This window comes from Danio rerio, chromosome 10, assembly GCF_052040795.2.
Source record: "Danio rerio strain M-AB ecotype USA chromosome 10, GRCz13ab, whole genome shotgun sequence".
Taxonomy (NCBI): Eukaryota; Metazoa; Chordata; class Actinopteri; order Cypriniformes; family Danionidae; genus Danio; species Danio rerio.
In genome coordinates, this window is record NC_141030.1 from 48,921,265 (window position 1) to 48,940,000 (window position 18,736).

Sequence of the window (18,736 nt, forward strand, 5' to 3'; positions counted from 1 at the left end):
TGGGCTCTTTTGAATCTCCTGAACTTCGCTCTTGATAAACCCCTCTATCCTCTGCAGATACAGAGATTGGTGGGCTACTCGTACAAACAGTTTGTGGACCATATGGTTAATCAAGTTGCCCATGAATGTCGTCAGGAGAGAATCTGCTCTGTTCTTCCACCAACAGACCAACCTGAACCCAGCTCACTGCTGCCTCCCACAGAGAAGAGGAAACTGAGGAGGAGGAACAGGTCTTCCTCTATTGTTACCCCTCTATTGGTGACGGAACCTGCTGCAGCCCACCCAGCTACAACACTGGCTGCAGCATCACCCAGTGAAGCACCCGCAACAGACATTGCATCAGTCCAGCAGGCAGTGGAGTATGCTGCAGTGTCTGAAGAGGTGGCCAGCTTCCCGCCACCCAGACCAAGGAAGCGTCGGAGGAGAAAGGGCTCCTCCACCACAACGGCTCCAGCCCCTGAGCGCCCTCCAGTGTCGGCTCCAGCCCCTGAGCGCCCTCCAGTGTCGGCTCCAGCCCCTGAGCGCCCTCCAGTGTCGGCTCCAGCCCCTGAGCGCCCTCCAGTGTCGGCTGCAGCCCCTGAGCGCCCTCCAGTGTCGGCTCCTGCCCCTGAGCGCCCTCCAGTGTCGGCTCCTGCCCCTGAGCGCCCTCCAGTGTCGGCTCCTGCCCCTGAGCGCCCTCCAGTGTCGGCTCCTGCCCCTGAGCGCCCTCCAGTGTCGGCTCCTGCCCCTGAGCGCCCTCCAGTGTCGGCTCCTGCCCCTGAGCGCCCTCCAGTGTCGGCTCCTGCCCCTGAGCGCCCTCCAGTGTCGGCTCCTGCCCCTGAGCGCCCTCCAGTGTCGGCTCCTGCCCCTGAGCGCCCTCCAGTGTCGGCTCCTGCCCCTGAGCGCCCTCCAGTGTCGGCTCCTGCCCCTGAGCGCCCTCCAGTGTCGGCTCCAGCCCCTGAGTGTCCCTCAGTGCCGGTCCCAGTCCGGCTCCTTGCCCTGCCGGCACCACCCAGACGTCTTGCCCAGCCGGCCCCAGCCCGGCTCCTTGCCCTGCCGGCGCCACCCAGACGTCTTGCCCAGCCGGTCCCAGCCCGGCTCCTTGCCCTGCCGGCGCCACCCAGACGTCTTGCCCAGCCGGCCCCAGCCCGGCTCCTTGCCCTGCCGGCGCCACCCAGACGTCTTGCCCTGCCGGCGCCACCCAGACGTCTAGCCCTGCCGGCACCAGCCCAACTCCTTGCCCTGCCGGCGCCATCCAGACGTCTAGCCCTGCCGGCGCCACCCAGACGTCTAGCCCTGCCGGCACCAGCCCGGCTCCTTGCCCTGCCGGCGCCACCCAGACGTCTTGCCCAGCCGGCCCCAGCCCGGCTCCTTGCCCTGCCGGCGCCACCCAGACGTCTTGCCCTTCCGGCGCCACCCAGACGTCTTGCCCAGCCGGCCCCAGCCCGGTCCCTTGCCCTGCCGGCACCACCCAGACGTCTTGCCCAGCCGGCCCCAGCCCGGTCCCTTGCCCTGCCGGCACCACCCAGACGTCTTTCCCAGCCGGCCCCAGCCCGGCTCCTTGCCCTGCCGGCACCACCCAGACGTCTTGCCCTGCCGGCCCCAGCCCGGCTCCTTGCCCTGCCGGCACCACCCAGACGTCTTGCCCAGCCGGCCCCAGCCCGGCTCCTTGCCCTGCCGGCCCCAGCCCGGCTCCTTGCCCTGCCGGCACCAGCCCGGCTCCTTGCCCTGCCGGCGCCACCCAGACGTCTTGCCCTGCCGGCGCCACCCAGACGTCTTGCCCAGCCGGCCCCAGCCCGGCTCCTTGCCCTGCCGGCGCCACCCAGACGTCTCGCCCTGCCGGCGCCACCCAGACGTCTCGCCCAGCCGGCGCCACCCAGACGTCTCGCCCAGCCGGCGCCACCCAGACGTCTCGCCCAGCCGGCGCCACCCAGACGTCTCGCCCAGCCGGCGCCACCCAGACGTCTCGCCCAGCCGGCGCCACCCAGACGTCTCGCCCAGCCGGCGCCACCCAGACGTCTCGCCCAGCCGGCGCCACCCAGACGTCTCGCCCAGCCGGCCCCAGCTCGGCTCCCTGCCCTGCCGGCGCCACCCAGACGTCTCTCCCTGCCGGTCCCAGCCCGGCGCCTTGCCCAGCCGGCTCCCCTCTGGTCTCCAGCCCTGCCGGCTCCCCTCTGGTCTCCAGCCCAGCCGGCTCCCCACAGGCCTCCAGCCCAGCCGGCTCCCCACCAACCTCCTGCCTTGTCTCCCCTGATAGACTCTCCCTGGGTCGTCCCTCCTGCTCTTCCCTGGTGTTCCCTCCCTGCACCCTGGACGGACCCTCCGGCTCCACCCTGGCTCCCTGCCGGGGCCCCTGACCCACTGAATCCACCCTGGACTGTCCCTCCTGATCCTCCCTGGTCTTGCCCTCCCATCCCTCCCTTGTTTGTCTTGTTGAGTCTGGCTTGGCTTCCCTCCCTCCCCCCCTTCATGTCGTCTTGCCTGTTCACTACCCTGTCTTGTGTCTGATGTTGTCTTGTGGTGTTTCTTGTCTGTCTTGTACCTTGTTGGATGTTCCCTTTAGGGACGCCAGGTGGCGTCCCTTTTGGGGGGGGCTAGTGTCAGGGTTCTGCCACTCTGGTCTTTGTAAATTCTTGTTTTGGTGGCAGAGCTCTGACACTACCCATGTCCGGTCCTGTTTCTGTCTCTGTGTGCGCGCGCGCCGTCGTGGGTGTACGCAGAGTGTGCGCGCTTCTGCTTGACGCGGCCGCGCGCGCGCTCTGCGTCCCTCAGACGCGTGCGCTCTTGTACTCGTGTTTGTGTTTTCGTTTGTCAGCAGCGTGGTGTTTCATTCCCAGCGTCTCAGTCTTGTTGGTTTCGGTTTTGGTCGGCGCTGGGATGAAGCATGCACGCTGCGTGTGTGAGCGTGCGGTGAGTGCTTTCATTCATCGTGTGCTCGTGTCTTGCGTCTTTTGTCAAAGCACATGGCTCGGTGTTTACATTGGTCAGTTCGTCGTCAATATTACTCTGTCTTGTTGTCTCCAGTCCTGTTTTGTCCTGCCAGCCCTGTCAAGTTTGTTTTTGCCTTTTTATTAATGTTTTCCCCTTCGGGGTAGTTTTGTTTTGCCTTTTATTTTTATTTGTAGTTTATAATAAATATTTCTAAATTTTTTCTGCAATTGGGTCTGCACTCCTTTTTTTTCCCTCACCGACCGTGACAAAATAAGCTCCTGTTGCATTGCTTTACACCTTAATTATTATTATTATTAATCTTATTCTATTATACTTTATTATTACTAAAAATTCCCTATATTGTGTAAAAGATCAGGAATGAGTTGAGGTTTAATGATCTCAAAGCTACGCAACTGATCTGTTATCAAATCCTGCTGCTGTGTGTGAAGTGTGTGTATGTGATCTCTTTGGAAATGAATCTAAGTGCACAGGGATGATTGTGGTGTTTTTCAGGTTTTCTGAACATTTGTGTCTGATCAGTGGCATTTATCATAACGTGATTTATTTTTGCTGTAGTGAAACATATGCTCAGACACACACACACACACACACACACACACACACACACACACACACACACACACACACACACACACACACACACACACACACACACTAACACATGCACACACACACAAACTGACATACATACATACTGTATCATGCATGCATCCCATCTATATACACTAATGCATGCACACACACTAACACACACATGCACACGAACATTGCATCAAACAATGACACACACAGCATGCATGCATCAAACAATGACACACAAACTCTCACACACACAGTACAGCAGCAGGCTAGTGGGCGAACGACAGTGTTCCTGTCTGATTCTGTCTGTCTCTGTTAGTTTTAATGTTTTGCTGGTTTGAATGTTTTTTTCTAAGCTCAGTTTAATTTTTAGTTTCAAATTTGCAAAAAAAAAGAAAAAAAAAGAGCAAATTATTAATTTTTGTTGTAAGGAAAGCCAAAATAGCAATTTGCATAAGGAAAAATGAAAGCATAGAGGGGGGTGTTTGTGTGAATTTGTTTTCTTTATATGTAATTTATTTCTTTATTATTATTATTATTATTTTAATTTTGTCCTTTATATATTTTTTCTTTCTTTTTTCTTTATCATTTTTCTTTATTATTTTTTTCTTTTATATCTTTATTATTTATTTCTTTATTATTTATTATTTCTTTATTATTTATTTTTCTTTGTTTTCTCTTTTTTTCTTTCTTTCTTTCTTTCTTTTATTTCTTTATTATTTATTTTATATTTATTATTAATTAGTTTTTTCTTTTTTATTATTTTTCTTTTTTTCTTTATTATTTATTTATTTTTATTTTTTGTTTCTTTCTTTCTTTCTTTCTTTCTTTTATTTATTTATTATTTCTTTTATATTTATAATTTATTCTTTTTTTTCTTTTTTATTCTTTTATTTCTTTCTTCATTGTTTCTTTCTTTTCTTATTATATTTTTTATAATTTTTTCCTTTATTATTTATTTATTTGTTGTTTATTAATTGTTTATTAATTTATTTATATTTTAAATATTTTTTTACATTTTCTTTATTTTTTCGTTAGTTTTTCATTTTTCATTTATTTTTTCTTTATTTGTTCTTTCTTTCTTTCTTTCTTTCTTTCTTTCTTTCTTTTTTATTTATTGTTATTTTTCTTTATGTATTATTATAATGTTTTCCTTTATCATTTATTTAGTTATTTATAAGATTTATTTCTGGTTAAAACTGCTTATATGTGCTGATCAAATTAATGCAATTGTGTTTTCAAAATAAGTCTCTCATCACTATATAGTTTTTTCCACTGTCTTCTTATTTTCTTGTTGGGATTTATGATGAATATATATATTTTTTGTTAAAATATAAAGCTGTAAACTATACTTAAATGAGTAAATTGCAGCATAAAAGAGCGTCAAGTTGCTTTTTTAATTTTATTTTAGAGGCAGCACATTTTATTTTATTTGATGTACCATGCATTTGATTTTATTTTTATTAAATTTGTATTCATTTTATTTAATTTGGTTAATTTTTTTATTTAACATAATTTAATGTTTTATTCTTTTTAATTTATTTTTTTTTACATAAAATGCAATTGAATTCATTAGAATAGTTTTATAAGAGACTGTTAACTAGTAAAACCAACACCACCGCAAATATATATATATATATATATATATATATATATATATATATATATATATATATATATATATATATATATATATATATATATATATATATATATATATATATATATATATATAAATATAATGTTTAGGGTTATACATAATTAATAATAATCAAAAAGGCACACATTAACTGTCTTATGAGGTTTTTAAGTAAAAGTGTGTGTGTCTGTGTGTTTGTGTGAGTGCGTGCGTGCTTGCATGCGTGTGTATGTGTATACTGCGCTCTAAGCAAAAGGCCCTAAGCATAGCACATTCTGAACAGTGTATTTTTATTTATTTTTCTGTTGCTTTAAAGTGTTTATTTTTTTAACATGCATTAGTCCATGGTTAGTTCATTGAAAGCATTTATTTGCATAATTAATAAGTGGGTTGTGTGAATTCAGTGTGCGCATCTTGACTGATTCTTGTGTTCATAATTCAGACTCTGTTGTTTGTTCGACTGCAGTAAATAAACCAAAGATTGCAGATTAACCTGTTTTTCTTCCAGAAGAACTAATGTGTAGTTTACAATCCATCCCTTTAATGAGAGCTGTGTGTGTGTGTGTGTGTGTGTGTGTGTGTGTGTGTGTGTGTGTGTGTGTGTGTGTGTGTGTGTGTGTGTGTGTGTGTGTGTGTGTGTGTGTGTGTTTGAGGAGAGTCATGAGTCAACAAAATGAGTCTTCTTTATTTCAGACTGACAGATGAATCTTTATTGTATGATGAACACTGTAATCCTCTCTGACAGCAGCTAATGATCTCATCTGTCCTCTTCTCTCAGTGTCTCCGCAGTGCTTCTCAACCATGCACAAAACTCGAGAAAAACACCAGAAAGTCATGCAAAGAGGCTCTCAGTTCAAATGTGCATGAGAGAATCAGCACAGTTTATTTCTCTGCTGAGGGTTTGGAGATTTAGGAGATTAGGAGAATTAAATGAAGAAGCGAATCTTTTCATGTGCAGCAAATCATTCATTAACCATAGACTGCACATCGATGAATGATTCGATTCACAGTCAGATTTGATTCAGTTTGATTTTATTGATGCTCATTGAAGCTTTACAAATAGTCAGTGGAGCATTTATAACAGATGCAGTACTGACTTTACCCTGTGTTTACATGGTTTTGTGTTTAATACATTAAATACAAGCACAGAGCGGCGTCTGCAGGTTAAAAAGTGACACAAACTAGAAGAGTTGACTTGCTAAGTCATTTCTCTGAGCTAATGATTTTCTGCAATGGTGTTTTTTTAATTATAAGTGACATTTTCAGCATTTTCTAAGTGTTTTCAAAGCCTGCACACTCCTAAAGTATTACTGCTGCTTGTTTAATGATTTAAAATGAGCTGAAACAACACAATTCTGGAGATTTTGTTGGGAGACAACTTAATTGTGTTCGGTTTAGTCCACTTAATTGTGTTGGTTCCCATGCTGGACCTGTTTGTTTTGCTTCTTTTTTTGTGATTTGCAGAGCCTGCATGCTTGCTGATCTGTGGGTCGGTCATCATTATGTGGTGCCTGTAGAGTCCAACACATGATGTGTGAGAGAGAGAGAGCTTAGCTCGACCTTCCTGCCTGGCGTTTTGATTATTTCAAGAGTTCACACTTGGCTGATGATCCATCAAAAGCTTGTTTAGCATGCCGTCCCGGAAGAGAGCCCTGAGCTCAAGGGATCCTCGAGCCCAGGGCTCCCTCCTGTTGGCAGAGCGAGAGGGGAGCTTGAGCTCGGTGGATCTCAGAACTCCCCGGCTGCAGTAGCTAAGGGAACACGTGAGAAGAAGGGAACTAGACAAGTGCCTGATTTGCTAGATCTGTAATGCATAATGTATATCTTTGGATGGTGAGACAAACTCCTCATATACAAACAGGAGCAGGGCTGGCAGTGTTCTTGCTGTGGGGCTAACAGTGTTAACCACTGGGCCGCCGTGCCGCCCGATCTGATAAAGGAGGAGAAATGGGGAGGATGGGGGGTTTCTTCCGAACGAAGATAAAGTAGACTGAAGACTGAGGTTATTTAGGAACCATATGACTGGAAGATCATGATTAGCTAATACGAGACCGGCTGTGATAAATCAGAAGCACGTGATCCTCTTGAAATTAGTTTATAAATAAACGTCTCTTTATTTTGGATCATGAGTTCATTTATATTGACTTTGGTTGTTTTTTTTTTGTTTTGTTTTTTTCAAGTTAAACATGTTTATTTAAGGTTTTCAAAAAATTGTACAATGTGCTTTTACAGACATAATCAAAGGCAAGTTTTACAAAAATGTGCAAAGAATTGTAGGAATTGTAGTAATCCTTAAAAACAAGCCAGCAGATATATGGAGGTAAGGAAAAAAAAAAAAAAGGAAAAAGTGAAACGTCATACTATCTATAAGTATCAATATTGGCAACCAATTAGTCATATAGTCCCTGGAAAGGCACACAAAACTAAATATATATTTTCCTCATCACAGCACATTCCTAATAATATGGACATGTCATTTGAAAAAAAGAACATTAGAACAGAACAAAAGAAGATAAAAAGAAAAACAAAAATAACAAACAAAAAACAAAAGACCATTCTCTAAGCCTCTGACAACCCTCCTTTACAAAACAAAAACCTAATTAACACACAAAACTATTTCCCTCACATGTGAGGGCAAGTGATCTATAAAAGGAAACCATATATTTTGAAAACTTTGTATGTTGTCATTAAGCACAGCTGAAAGCCTCTCATGGGGCAAAACCGCAAAAATCTCTCTATACCATTGTGTCACAGTGGGGGGAGTGTTTTTTATCCATCTAATAAGGATGCATTTTCTTGCCACAAGTAGCAATTTATCTAACAATTTATAATTTTTGGTGTCAAGGGTGACTTTGGTTGTTTTAAATGTGCTTGGTTAATTATGTGTCTCTCTATTTACCTGGTCCACATTATGCCGCTTAATTTAGAGCAGGTTGTCAGGGCCTGCTTGATCATTTCCGTCAGTCCTTAAAGTGTTTGTTGCGCATGTACTTGTAACGACTGGGGGGAGTGACACTCACAACAGAAGGTAAGATCCAATATGCAGGTTTATTCAGCGTCAGGCAAGCAGTGGTCATACAGGTGCAAACGGGTATGTTAAGGCAGTCCAGAATTGTAGTCGGTATAAACAGGCAACAAGTCAAAAGGCAGGCGGCTAAACTAGAGAACAAGGGTAAACAAGGCTAGGGTCTAAACACGGAGAAAACAAGACAAGGAGAAACGCGTTGTAATGTCACACTGGGAAAACAAAACTCGGCAAACTTGGTTCATGAGTGGCTTATAGGTGGTGTGATATCAGACTATGACAAGGTTCAGCCGGTGAGAATGCAATCAAGCTAGATGTGTCAGCATGGGTGTCTGGGAGCAGTGCATGTATGAAAATGTAGTCCTGGGAAATGTGGAAATGTAGTTCTAAGAGTTCGTGTGAGAACTAGCGATCTCTTGAGATCGATCGCTGGTTATGTGACAGTACTGCACTGTATTGAATAGTTAGCTTTAATGATTTGTGTTGGGACAGCATGAATGAATTGTGTACACTGTATGAAGTGCTGGCTCTCACACTATTCCTTCATGTTGTCCCAACACAAATCGATTAGGTTAGTTTAATAGTTTTTACAAAATTAAGTGGATTGAACATAAAAGAATGAAGTTGTCTCAAAAAAATCAAGAATGGACCCTTTTCACATTTGCTTGTTGCTCAGCAGCAGAAATCGTCATAGTTGGCTCATTCATTCATTCATTTTCTTGTCAGCTTAGTCCCTTTATTAATCCAGGGTCACCACAGTGGAATGAACCGCCAACTTATCCAGCATGTTTTTATGCAGCGGATGCGGACGCAACCCATCTCTGGGAAACATCCACACACACTCATTCACACACACACTCATACACTACGGACAATTTAGCCTACCCAATTCACCTGTACCGCATGTGTTTGCACTATGGGGGAAACCGGAGCACCCGGAGGAAACCCACGAGAATGCAGGGAGAACATGCAAACTCCACACAGAAACGCCAACTGAGCTGAGGCTTGAACCAGCGACTTTCTTGCTGTGAGGCGACAGCACTACCTACTGCGCCACTGCGTCACCTTGGTTGATTCAGCTCATTTTAAATAAGTAGTTTGAACAAGCAACACAAATTATTTTTAGAGTGTATGGTGTTTTTAGGGTGTGTGTTGTTTGTGTTAGCATGCGCTGGTTTAGCTGTAGTGTCTACAGTGCGGTTCAGAAGCGCTGGTGTGTAGCTATGCACATTCAGTTGAAGTCAGAAATATTCGCCCACCTTATAATTTTTTTTTTTTTTAATACTTCCCAAATGATGTTAAACAGATTGAGGAAATGTTCACAGTATGTCTGATAATATTTTGTCTTCTGGAGAAAGTCTGATTTGTTTTAATTCGGCTAGAATAAAAGCAGTTTTGGATTTTTTAAAAGCCATTTTAAGGTTAATATTATTCGCCCCTTTAAGCGATTTTCTTTCGATTGTCTCCAGAACAAAACATCGTTATATAATGACTTGCCAAATTACTCTAACTTTACCCTAATTACCCTAGTGAAGCCTTTACATGTCACTTTAAGCTGTATAGAAGTGTCTTGAAGAATATCTAGTCTAATATTATGTGCTGTCATCATGGCAAAGAGAAAATAAATCAGTTATTAGAGATGAGTTATTAACACTGTTATGTGCAGAAATGTGCTGATGAAATCTGCTCTCCTTTCAGCATAAATTGGGGAAAAAATAAACAGGGGGACGAATAATTCAGACTTAAACTGTGTGTGTGTGTTTGTGTTTGTGTGTGTGTGTGTGTGTGTGTGTGTGTGTGTGTGTGTGTCTGGCAGTGGGTAGGCAAACCACGGCTCCCTCCACCATCTCTGCAGCCACCGGTCTGGTGGAACAAGGTAGCCTCGTCCCTCACGTCTTCATCCATCTGTATGTCTCTCCATCCATCTGTTCATTAGCGATGGAAAGTTCAGAACTTGAACCGGATCTTTCGGACAGTTGTTTCAATGAAGCGGTTCAGAAAACTGGATCACAGGTTGTTACAAATAACGTCATACTTGTTATCGATGCAATGACAACCCTCTAATGTTGACATGTACACATATCAAAAATATGCATTCAGCAATCATATCTTCAGTCAGGTAACAAATCACCGTGATCTGAAAGGTTTATGTTTTGCAAGCCAAATGAGGCATGATTCACTTACTATTACAGTTGCTTTATGAAAGAAAACTCAAGATCATTTCATAACAGAAAATCCCCATGCAACTGTAATACTGAGAGAATCACGCTTCATTTGGTTTGCAAAACCTAATTGTAAAACACATTTCAGATCAATAAACCAGTTTCCTGAGTCATCGTGCCTGAATAACTGGGGGAATAGTTTAATTTAGGGTTAGAGAGAGTATCAGGCATGTTGAAAAGTAAGTACCCCCATAACAAAATATCTCTGGCCCACGCTATCAGCAAGTGCTTGGCCCACATGCCGCTGTGAATTACGGTACATGACTGGACCAAGACTGGCTTCCATACAAGAGGCAAACATGGACATATCTGGGCCAAGTCTCAGCCAAGTTAATAACCCATAACTGGGCCAGAGACTCACGACTGCAATGTTTCTTATAAACCCATGAAGCGTTTCGCTTTATGGCTGAGCTTTTCCTTGAAGCGACTTCATTGATCGAATTTTTTCTTTGCTCAAAAGTAATTTAAATGTTTTTTTGAATGTGGGTCAAGATAGACCAAACTTATGTGGCCCGCATATACATTTAACATCTGGGCCAATACTACATTTGATATCTGGCCCAAGTCTTGAGTGCCGTCTGTAAGACGGTGCCACCTCAGCCAAAACATGCTGCATGCCAGTGCCGGACGATTCTTTGCTACCTTGGTAGTTTTTTGGATAAGGGCTTAATGGAGATGTGAATCATTTCAAATGATTCAGTTCAATTTGGTGAACTAGTTCGACAGATTCACTTAGAAGATCCGGTTAAAAAGAATAATTCATTAGTGAACGGCCATCAAAACTGTTCATCTGTCCATTTATCTCTCTCTCTCTCTCTCTGCATCTGTTCATTTCTCCATCCTCTCTCATCATGACTGATATTCAGCATGGAGAATGGAGCATGATACGGATACAGCGCTGAATCACTTTGGGAATGACCATTAGAGTATCTCTCTCTCTCTCTCTCTCTCTCTCTCTCTCTCTCTCTCTCTCTGCATCTTCATCATCCTCATTGCTCTCTCTCTCTCCTCCTGAGTGTGTTCAGTGTAGATCTCTTGATTGTAGGTTTTCTGCCTGCTGGTTTTTGCACGAGAGCTCCTGCATGGAGATGCTGATGATGAGCGACTGCATGCGTCTCTAACACTTTTATTCTGACTTTAAGACTTTGAGTCTTTTAATAATGCTTTTGACTTTCAGTCTGATTCCAGCGTCTGTGCAGCATTTTGATTTAATGATTAAGAGTTATTTAATTAATTAAGAGTTATCTTAAAGTGATTTAGGATTATCAGGTTGTCAGTATAATAATATTTAATATGGATTGCCGGGCAATGATTAATCAGATTCAAAATAAAAGTTTGTTTTGACATTGTGTGTATGTGTTAGACATATTGATTTTGCACAGTGCTCAGCATATACGAGTTCACCCCTCACATATCTCTCTTTTACATTAATATGTTCAATAGGAAGCTCTACAGTATTATATTTGTGCTTATACATTAGAGTAGTCAGTGATGAAGCCAAATCTGGAGCTTATCTAACAGAATAACTCAAGATAACGCTCCAAACACTAGTACAGCCCCATTTATGTTATAGGAAAATATTAAATACAAATTTAAAACATCAAGAGAAGCAAAAAAAATGGAAAAATTGAGTTGAAATTTTGTAGGTTGTAATTTATTTGTGCAGTATTTTGCTTGAATTTAATTGTATTATCTTTTAATTTCTCTATGTTTGGTGACTAAAATGTTATTTTGATAAATATATCTGTTTAATAAATCTGTTTTTTTGTTTGTTTAAATGCAGTAAAATACACTGCCTATATTCGCTGAGAAATGGAGGAAAATATTCATCTCCAAAACAGACTGTACTCAATTCTGCTGAGCTCTGTAAAATGTGTTAGACACACACACACATACATAGAAGCAAAACTACACATGCAACTTGCTTTGTCACATAGATATTTAAATTTATATAACATTTATGTATGGCTTGTATCATATACACACCTCATTTTGAAAATGATTATTTTTATTAGTTTCTCAGTGAATATAGACAATATATTTTGGTGCATTTGATTTATTAAACAGATATATTTATTTATAAAAAAACAAAAAACAAAATTATTATTAAAAAAATTATATAAAATTATTCACCAAAATCTTTAGAAAGAAAATACATGTAAAATCATGTGAAATATTGCAAAAAAAACAAAAAAATTAAATTATTATGTACATATATATACAGTTGAAGTCAGAATTATTAGCCCTCTATTGATTTTTTCTTTTCTTTTTTTAATATTTCCCAAATAATGTTTAACAAAGCAAGGAAATTTTCACAGTATGTCTGATAATATTTTTTTCTTCTGTTTTATTTTGGCTAGAATAAAAGCAGTTTTTAATTTTTTTAAAAACATTTGTGGGACAATATTATTCGCCCCTTTAAGCTAATTTTTTTTTTTCGATACTCTACAGAACAAACCATCGCTATAGAATAACTTGCCTAATTACCCTAACCTGCCTAGTTACCCTTATTACCCTAGTGAAGCCTTTAAATGTCACTTTAAGCTGTATAGAAGTGTCTTGAAAAATATCTAGTCTAGTATTATTTACTGTCATCATGGCAAAGATAAAATAAATCAGTTATTAGAAATAAGTTTTTAAAACTATTATGCCTAGAAATGTGCTGAAACAATCTTCCCTCAGTTAAACAGAAATTGGGGGAAAAAATAAACAGGGACGCTAATAAGTCAGGGGGGCTAATAATTCTGACTCCAACTGTGTATATATATATATGTTTTTGTGTTTTTATGAATGTATTTATTCAGATTTTTTAATCTCTTTCAGTATTTACAGGCGAGTGCGTGTAAACAGCTTTTTGTCCCATTTTACGCTTGAGCAACTTAATGAATGCCAAATTTTATTTAACTGATTGCATTTTTAAATGATTGTAACTACATACTATGCATATACCCTATTAATTAGGACCAGAACACCACGTGATAATTAAAGGCAGGTGTGTTTGATATGGGTTGCAACTGAAATCTGCCGGATGGTGGCTCTCCAGGAACAGGGTTGGCCACCCCTGCTCCATTCAGTCAGTTAGGATGCTGAATATTCAGATTTAGTCATTTAGCAACAATTAATTCATGAATATCTTTATTTCAGGTGTTAAATCAGCAGCAATCCTGGAATATGTGCTGCATTTTAAAAATACACCTACCTAGACCACTGTGTGTAGCAGGATTAGTCGAGCGTGTGTATTCATCTCTGAAATGTGAAACAGCGTTGTTTAACACATGACTGATATTACACTGTTTAAAATAACAGATCATAGGTGCCGTATCTTTAATCATCATTATTTGTTTTTATTTGTAAACTTTTGCCCACAGATACCTGCCTCTACTCTTTCTGTCTATGTGTGTGTGTGTGTGTGTGTGTGTGTGCATGTGTGGGTTGTAACCTCTAGGTGTCACTGCACTTTTGTTATTAAGAAAAATGCTTGAAATGGTGGTGTGTTTTTGACATCAGACCAAAGATGTGTAGCACTACTGAGTGTGTGTTGGAAAATGCCTAAAGCCGTGCCGCTATCTCCACAAATGCTTTCTTACTGAGAGTTTGTGTCTTGTTTTTAGTCCAAATATCCAAACTCTGAAATCAAGAAGCATTTTATAGACGAGCAGAAAATATCATGTTGTTTTCAGAATTAATGAGTCAAAATGAAGTGAGCTTGTCCTTAAAACACGCCGAATAATCTGACAATGGGGGAAGAGAAATAATCTCGCTTTCCATTTGAAGCAGAGCTGCTCAATATATCGAGTTTCAACATCACAATGTGCAAATCTGCAATAATAAGATCGAGTTGGATTATAAATAACCAAGAACCACCATTTAGAACACATGATCTGTGGAGTCGCTGCAAAGTTTACCCTGATTTAATAGTGTGAAATATTAATAAATCCTGTGACTAAAGAGTTCCAGAGAATTTAAACCAAGAAATTATAAAGTTTGTCACTTTCCTTTAATTTCCTCCAGCTTAGTCCCTTTATTCATAAGGGGTCGCCACGGTGGAATGAACCGACAACTATTCCAGCAAATGTTTTACACGGTGGATGCCCTTCCCAAAAGTACCTGGATGCAGCCTTTATGATGCAAGCTGAGATTGCATCACTCAGCGATGCAGTGTCAGACAAAATGCACTCAAATGGAGTGAGTGACATCACTGCGAGGGGTGGGGTTAGGGGTGGGGTTAGGTGAGCACATTAAAAAGCAATGGATGCAGCTCAGATTTCACTGCATCAGGTCTGCACCCCTCTTGCCCTTCCAGCCACAACCCAGTACTAGGATACACACACACATACACACACGTTCAAACACTACGGCCAGTGTAGTTGATCAGCTCCCCTATAGCGCATGTGCTTGGACTGTGGGGGAAACCGGAGCACCCGGAGGAAACCCACACCAACACAGGGAGAACATGCAAACTCCACACAGAAACACCAACTGACACAGCCGGGACTCGAACCAGATACCTTCATGCTGTGAGGCCACATTGCAACACCACTGAGACTCATTTGGAGTGAGATGTTCCAGAAATCGTGTGACAAGAAAAGAGTTTGTGTGTCAGCAGCTGGAAAAAAGCGAAGAGTTTGTAGGTGTCTAGAAACAAGACACAAACTCTCAGTGAGAAAGCATTTGTTAGCAGTGTTCTCTCTTAATCTGTTCTTTCTTCATCCCTCTCTCTCTCTCTCTCTCTCTCTCTCTCTCTCTCTCTGCGTCTAACATTTGTATGAAGGTAAGATTCTCTCTGTTTTCTCTCAGTTCTTTCCTTCTCTGCACGGGGTAAAGTCAGGAGTACAGTATCTGTCTCTCTCTGCACAGATGTAGAGTTGATGTAGGGTGTGTGTGTGTGTGTGTGTGTGTGTGTGTGTGTGTGTGTGTGTTGCTGCTGGCTTCATTTTATCTGTTTATTTTAGTGATGCAGTTTTCAGTGTTTTATAAACTTGATCTAAAATAATGAAGCTTTAGATCTACTGAAACAGAATCCTGAATTGTGTGTGTGTGTGTGTGTGTGTGTGTGTGTGTGTGTGTGTGTGTGTGTGTGTGTGTGTGTGTGTGTGTGTGTGTGTGTGTGTGTGTGTGTTAATCCTCTGCTGTGGGACAGTGAGTGAGGGATGAGTGTGTTCAGTGTGTGTGATCGTCAGCTGTGTGATGTTGTGTCGCTGCTGTTCTGATGTTTGCTCTGTCTCTCTCTCCGTCTGCAGCAGCCAAGAGTCTGCTCAACAAGAAGACTGAAGTCAAGGTACAGTACAGCTCTCTCTCTCTACAGCTCTCTCTCTCTCTACAGCTCTCTCTCTCTCTCTATCTGGTGTTGAAATGATGTTGAACAGATTCAGGAAATGTTCACAGTGTTTCCTCTAATATTTGTTCTTCTGGAGAAAGTCTGATTTGTTTTATTTGGGCTAGAATAAAAGCAGTTTTTAATAGTGTTAAAGTCATGTTAAGCTCAATATTATTGGCCCCTTCAGCAATATTAGTGTTGGATTGTCTCCAGAACAAACCACTGTTATACAATGACTTGCCTAATTACTCTAACTTTAGCCTAATTACCCTAGTAAAGCCTTTACATGCCACTTTAAGCTGAACACTAGTGTCTTGAAGAATATCTAGGCTGTTTCTCAATATGCGTTCTTGTCTGTACCTGCGTTCTCGTGTCCTCGTGAAACGTCATCAACCGTTGCCAAAGTTCTGTTCCAATTCTAAGTTCACATCTTGCCAAGTACAGATAAAGTTCCAGGATGTGTGCTGGCTCCGCCCATTTGGCCAAGGATGCATCGAGAGGTGACTTGTGCGAACTTGCGAAGCTCAGGTATCAGCAAACGCTAATGGCGGAGGAGAAAACCCGCACGGTTTTAAAAATACTCCTTTACTCTGTCACAAAGTAAAGTTTAAAGAGTTTTTCAGTCTACAATGTTGTTGTTTTAAACTGGAATCGGCAGTTTATTCACAAAGATAGCTCGTCTTTGACCATGTGCCTCAGCTTATGCAGACTCTGACTGCCAGCCTGTCAGCAGGAGCTCCGTCATCAGCTCCCCCGCCGAGAGCAGCTTTACTTCGGCCAGTCCATCTCGGATGTACCGCTGGATCTCATCTCTCATTGTAGTTAAAACATGATGTTTAATACATCTTGTGCATATCTAATGGACAGTTTTTAGATATTTTTCAGTTTTTTCAGTTTTTGACAATATCTTCGTCTTAAAGAAACCCCCCCACCCAACCCTACTTTCCCTCCTTTCAAACGGGCGTCACGGTGGTCAGCGATTAGCGCTGTTGCCTCACAGCAAGAATGCCCCTGGTTTAATTGCTTTCCAAACCAGACGGCATTTCTGTGCGGAGTTTGCTCGTTCTCCTCGTGGTCGCGTGGGTTTTCCCCGGGTCCTCCGGTTTCCTCCCACAGTTTAAACACAAGCACTCTAAACAATTAATCCAAATACTTAAGCTAAACTCTGAGTACACCTTTCAATATCCATATCTGACATTTAGCTACAACAAGCAAGAGGGGGAGTCATCGAGATCTACCTGAGCTCAAACTCCCCTCTCGCCTTGCAACGGGAGGGAGCCCAGGGCTCGAGGATATTATAAGCTCAGGGCTCTCTCCCGGGACAGCACGCCAAACTAGCTTTACTATCAATCATCAGCTAAGTGTGAACTCTTGAAATCTATTATTTGTTCTCAGGTTTAATATTTTGCCAGTGTTATTTTGTTACCTTTGATAATTGTCTTTAATTATGTACCGTGTTGTACAAGGGTTGTCTTTGTTTATCAAATTGTTAGACATACTCTTTATTTCTTATTGTATATATAGTTTTATAATTACCATTGTTGTTTATTAAATCTGATAATCAAAGACACGTGTCTGTGTATAATAACTCATTTTAGTTCACATTTATATGAAATTATGTGTACATTTTCTTAAATCAATCAATGTAGATCTATAATATCAATATAATATTAATTACAGGGTCGTGCAGTGAAACTGATGAATCCATGGTGAGTTAAGTGACGTTATAAAGTACACTGCAATTCCATTTAAAGAAGTACCTGACTTGTGTCCTTGCGTCCTCGAGAGTGCGTTCTTTCAAGTCTGAACTTCCAAGGACGCCAATCTGAACTTTGCGTACTTGATATTAACAAACAGCCGTAGTCTAATATTATGTGCTGTCATCATGGCAAAGAAAAAATAAAACAGTTAATAGAAATTACCTACAGGAAATAATTGGTTAAAGTTAAATGAGGGACAAACACTTAATAAACCCAAAGATTTACTTTTTTTTTTTTTAGTCTAGCCGAAATAAAATGAATATGACTTTCTCCAGAAGAACAAATATTAGAGGAAATGCTGTGAAAATAACAATTCTGACTCCTACTCTGTATATTTATAGTTTTAGGTCTGTTTGCAACCTTAAAGAGCACCTCTTTTGTAAGCTGCATGGACAGAGCTGTGTGTATTATAGTGTGTCCACAGTCATATTGGGCTGATATAAACACAGCAAGTCTCTTTTTTTATTTCCTGAGGTTAAAATAGGATCCAAATCCCTCCTATTCTGAGACCCACCGCAGCGTGATGTATGAATGCGGTTTCCCTGCCCACAGAATTGATTGACAGCCGCTAATTAACCTGTGTCCGTAGTAATGCGTATAATCATATCAACAAAGCAAAGCAAGTGAGAATAAAAGATCTGTTCCGCTCTCTGTGATCATCAATCATCATCAAATGTGATCAAGAGTGAGTTTCACAAGTTTAAAACATTTCTAAATCAGAGCATGTTTGTACTGAATTACAGAGATTTTAGCATCTTCATCAGCACAGCCGCATGACAGTACAATTATAAAAAGAAGAAGCTTCAATTCCGGTTTGTGGACATTAAATCAGGTTTATTCTGTACATTAGCATAACAGATATCCATACAGCAGTGGATATTAACATGTATCCTGTCACATTTGCGTGCAAAAACAGTGCAAAGTTAAACACGTGTGTGTGTGTGTGTGTGTGTGTGTGTGTGTGTGTGTGTGTGTGTGTGTGTGTGTGTGTGTGTGTACTTTTTAACAACATTGTGTGACTCATCATTGCAGAAAGGCTTGCATTTACTCCACCACAAATACATCAAATAATCATTAGGAAAGTTCTTATTGTAGTATTTCTCACAAATGTTACGTGAGATCTCCTTCAAGTCTGTCACACAAAAAATATGGAGATTTAGGCACAGTACAGCTCTCTCTCTACAGCTCTCTCTCTCTCTCTCTCTCTCTCTCTCTCTATCTGGTGTTGAATTGATGTTGAACAGATTCAGGAAATGTTCACAG

General features: G+C 41.5%; 2 protein-coding genes and 1 long non-coding RNA gene across 5 annotated transcripts in view; 2 read left to right on the forward strand and 1 right to left on the reverse strand.

Moving 5' to 3' along the window:
• Positions 1–18,736, forward strand: part of myo18b (myosin XVIIIB) — an 880,426-nt gene that overhangs the window by 790,768 nt on the left and 70,922 nt on the right. The gene's annotated exons all lie outside the window — the stretch shown is intronic.
• Positions 1–18,736, forward strand: part of camk2b2 (calcium/calmodulin-dependent protein kinase (CaM kinase) II beta 2) — a 79,404-nt gene that overhangs the window by 38,839 nt on the left and 21,829 nt on the right. For 2 of the 3 annotated variants that reach the window (XM_087271396.1, XM_087271397.1), the window contains exon 13: positions 15,637–15,674. In XM_087271396.1, the coding sequence (XP_087127522.1) occupies positions 15,637–15,674 (38 nt within the window). Of the gene's footprint in view, positions 1–9,990; positions 11,618–11,656; positions 12,477–15,636; positions 15,675–18,736 lie in introns of those variants that run through there. The other variant, XM_087271398.1, reaches the window with a different exon arrangement.
• Positions 5,296–9,263, reverse strand: LOC147842223 (uncharacterized). The gene is made up of 2 exons (XR_015501683.1): positions 8,001–9,263; positions 5,296–7,293 (listed from the first exon to the last, which is right to left on the reverse strand). It is a non-coding gene; the product is annotated as an uncharacterized LOC147842223 (long non-coding RNA).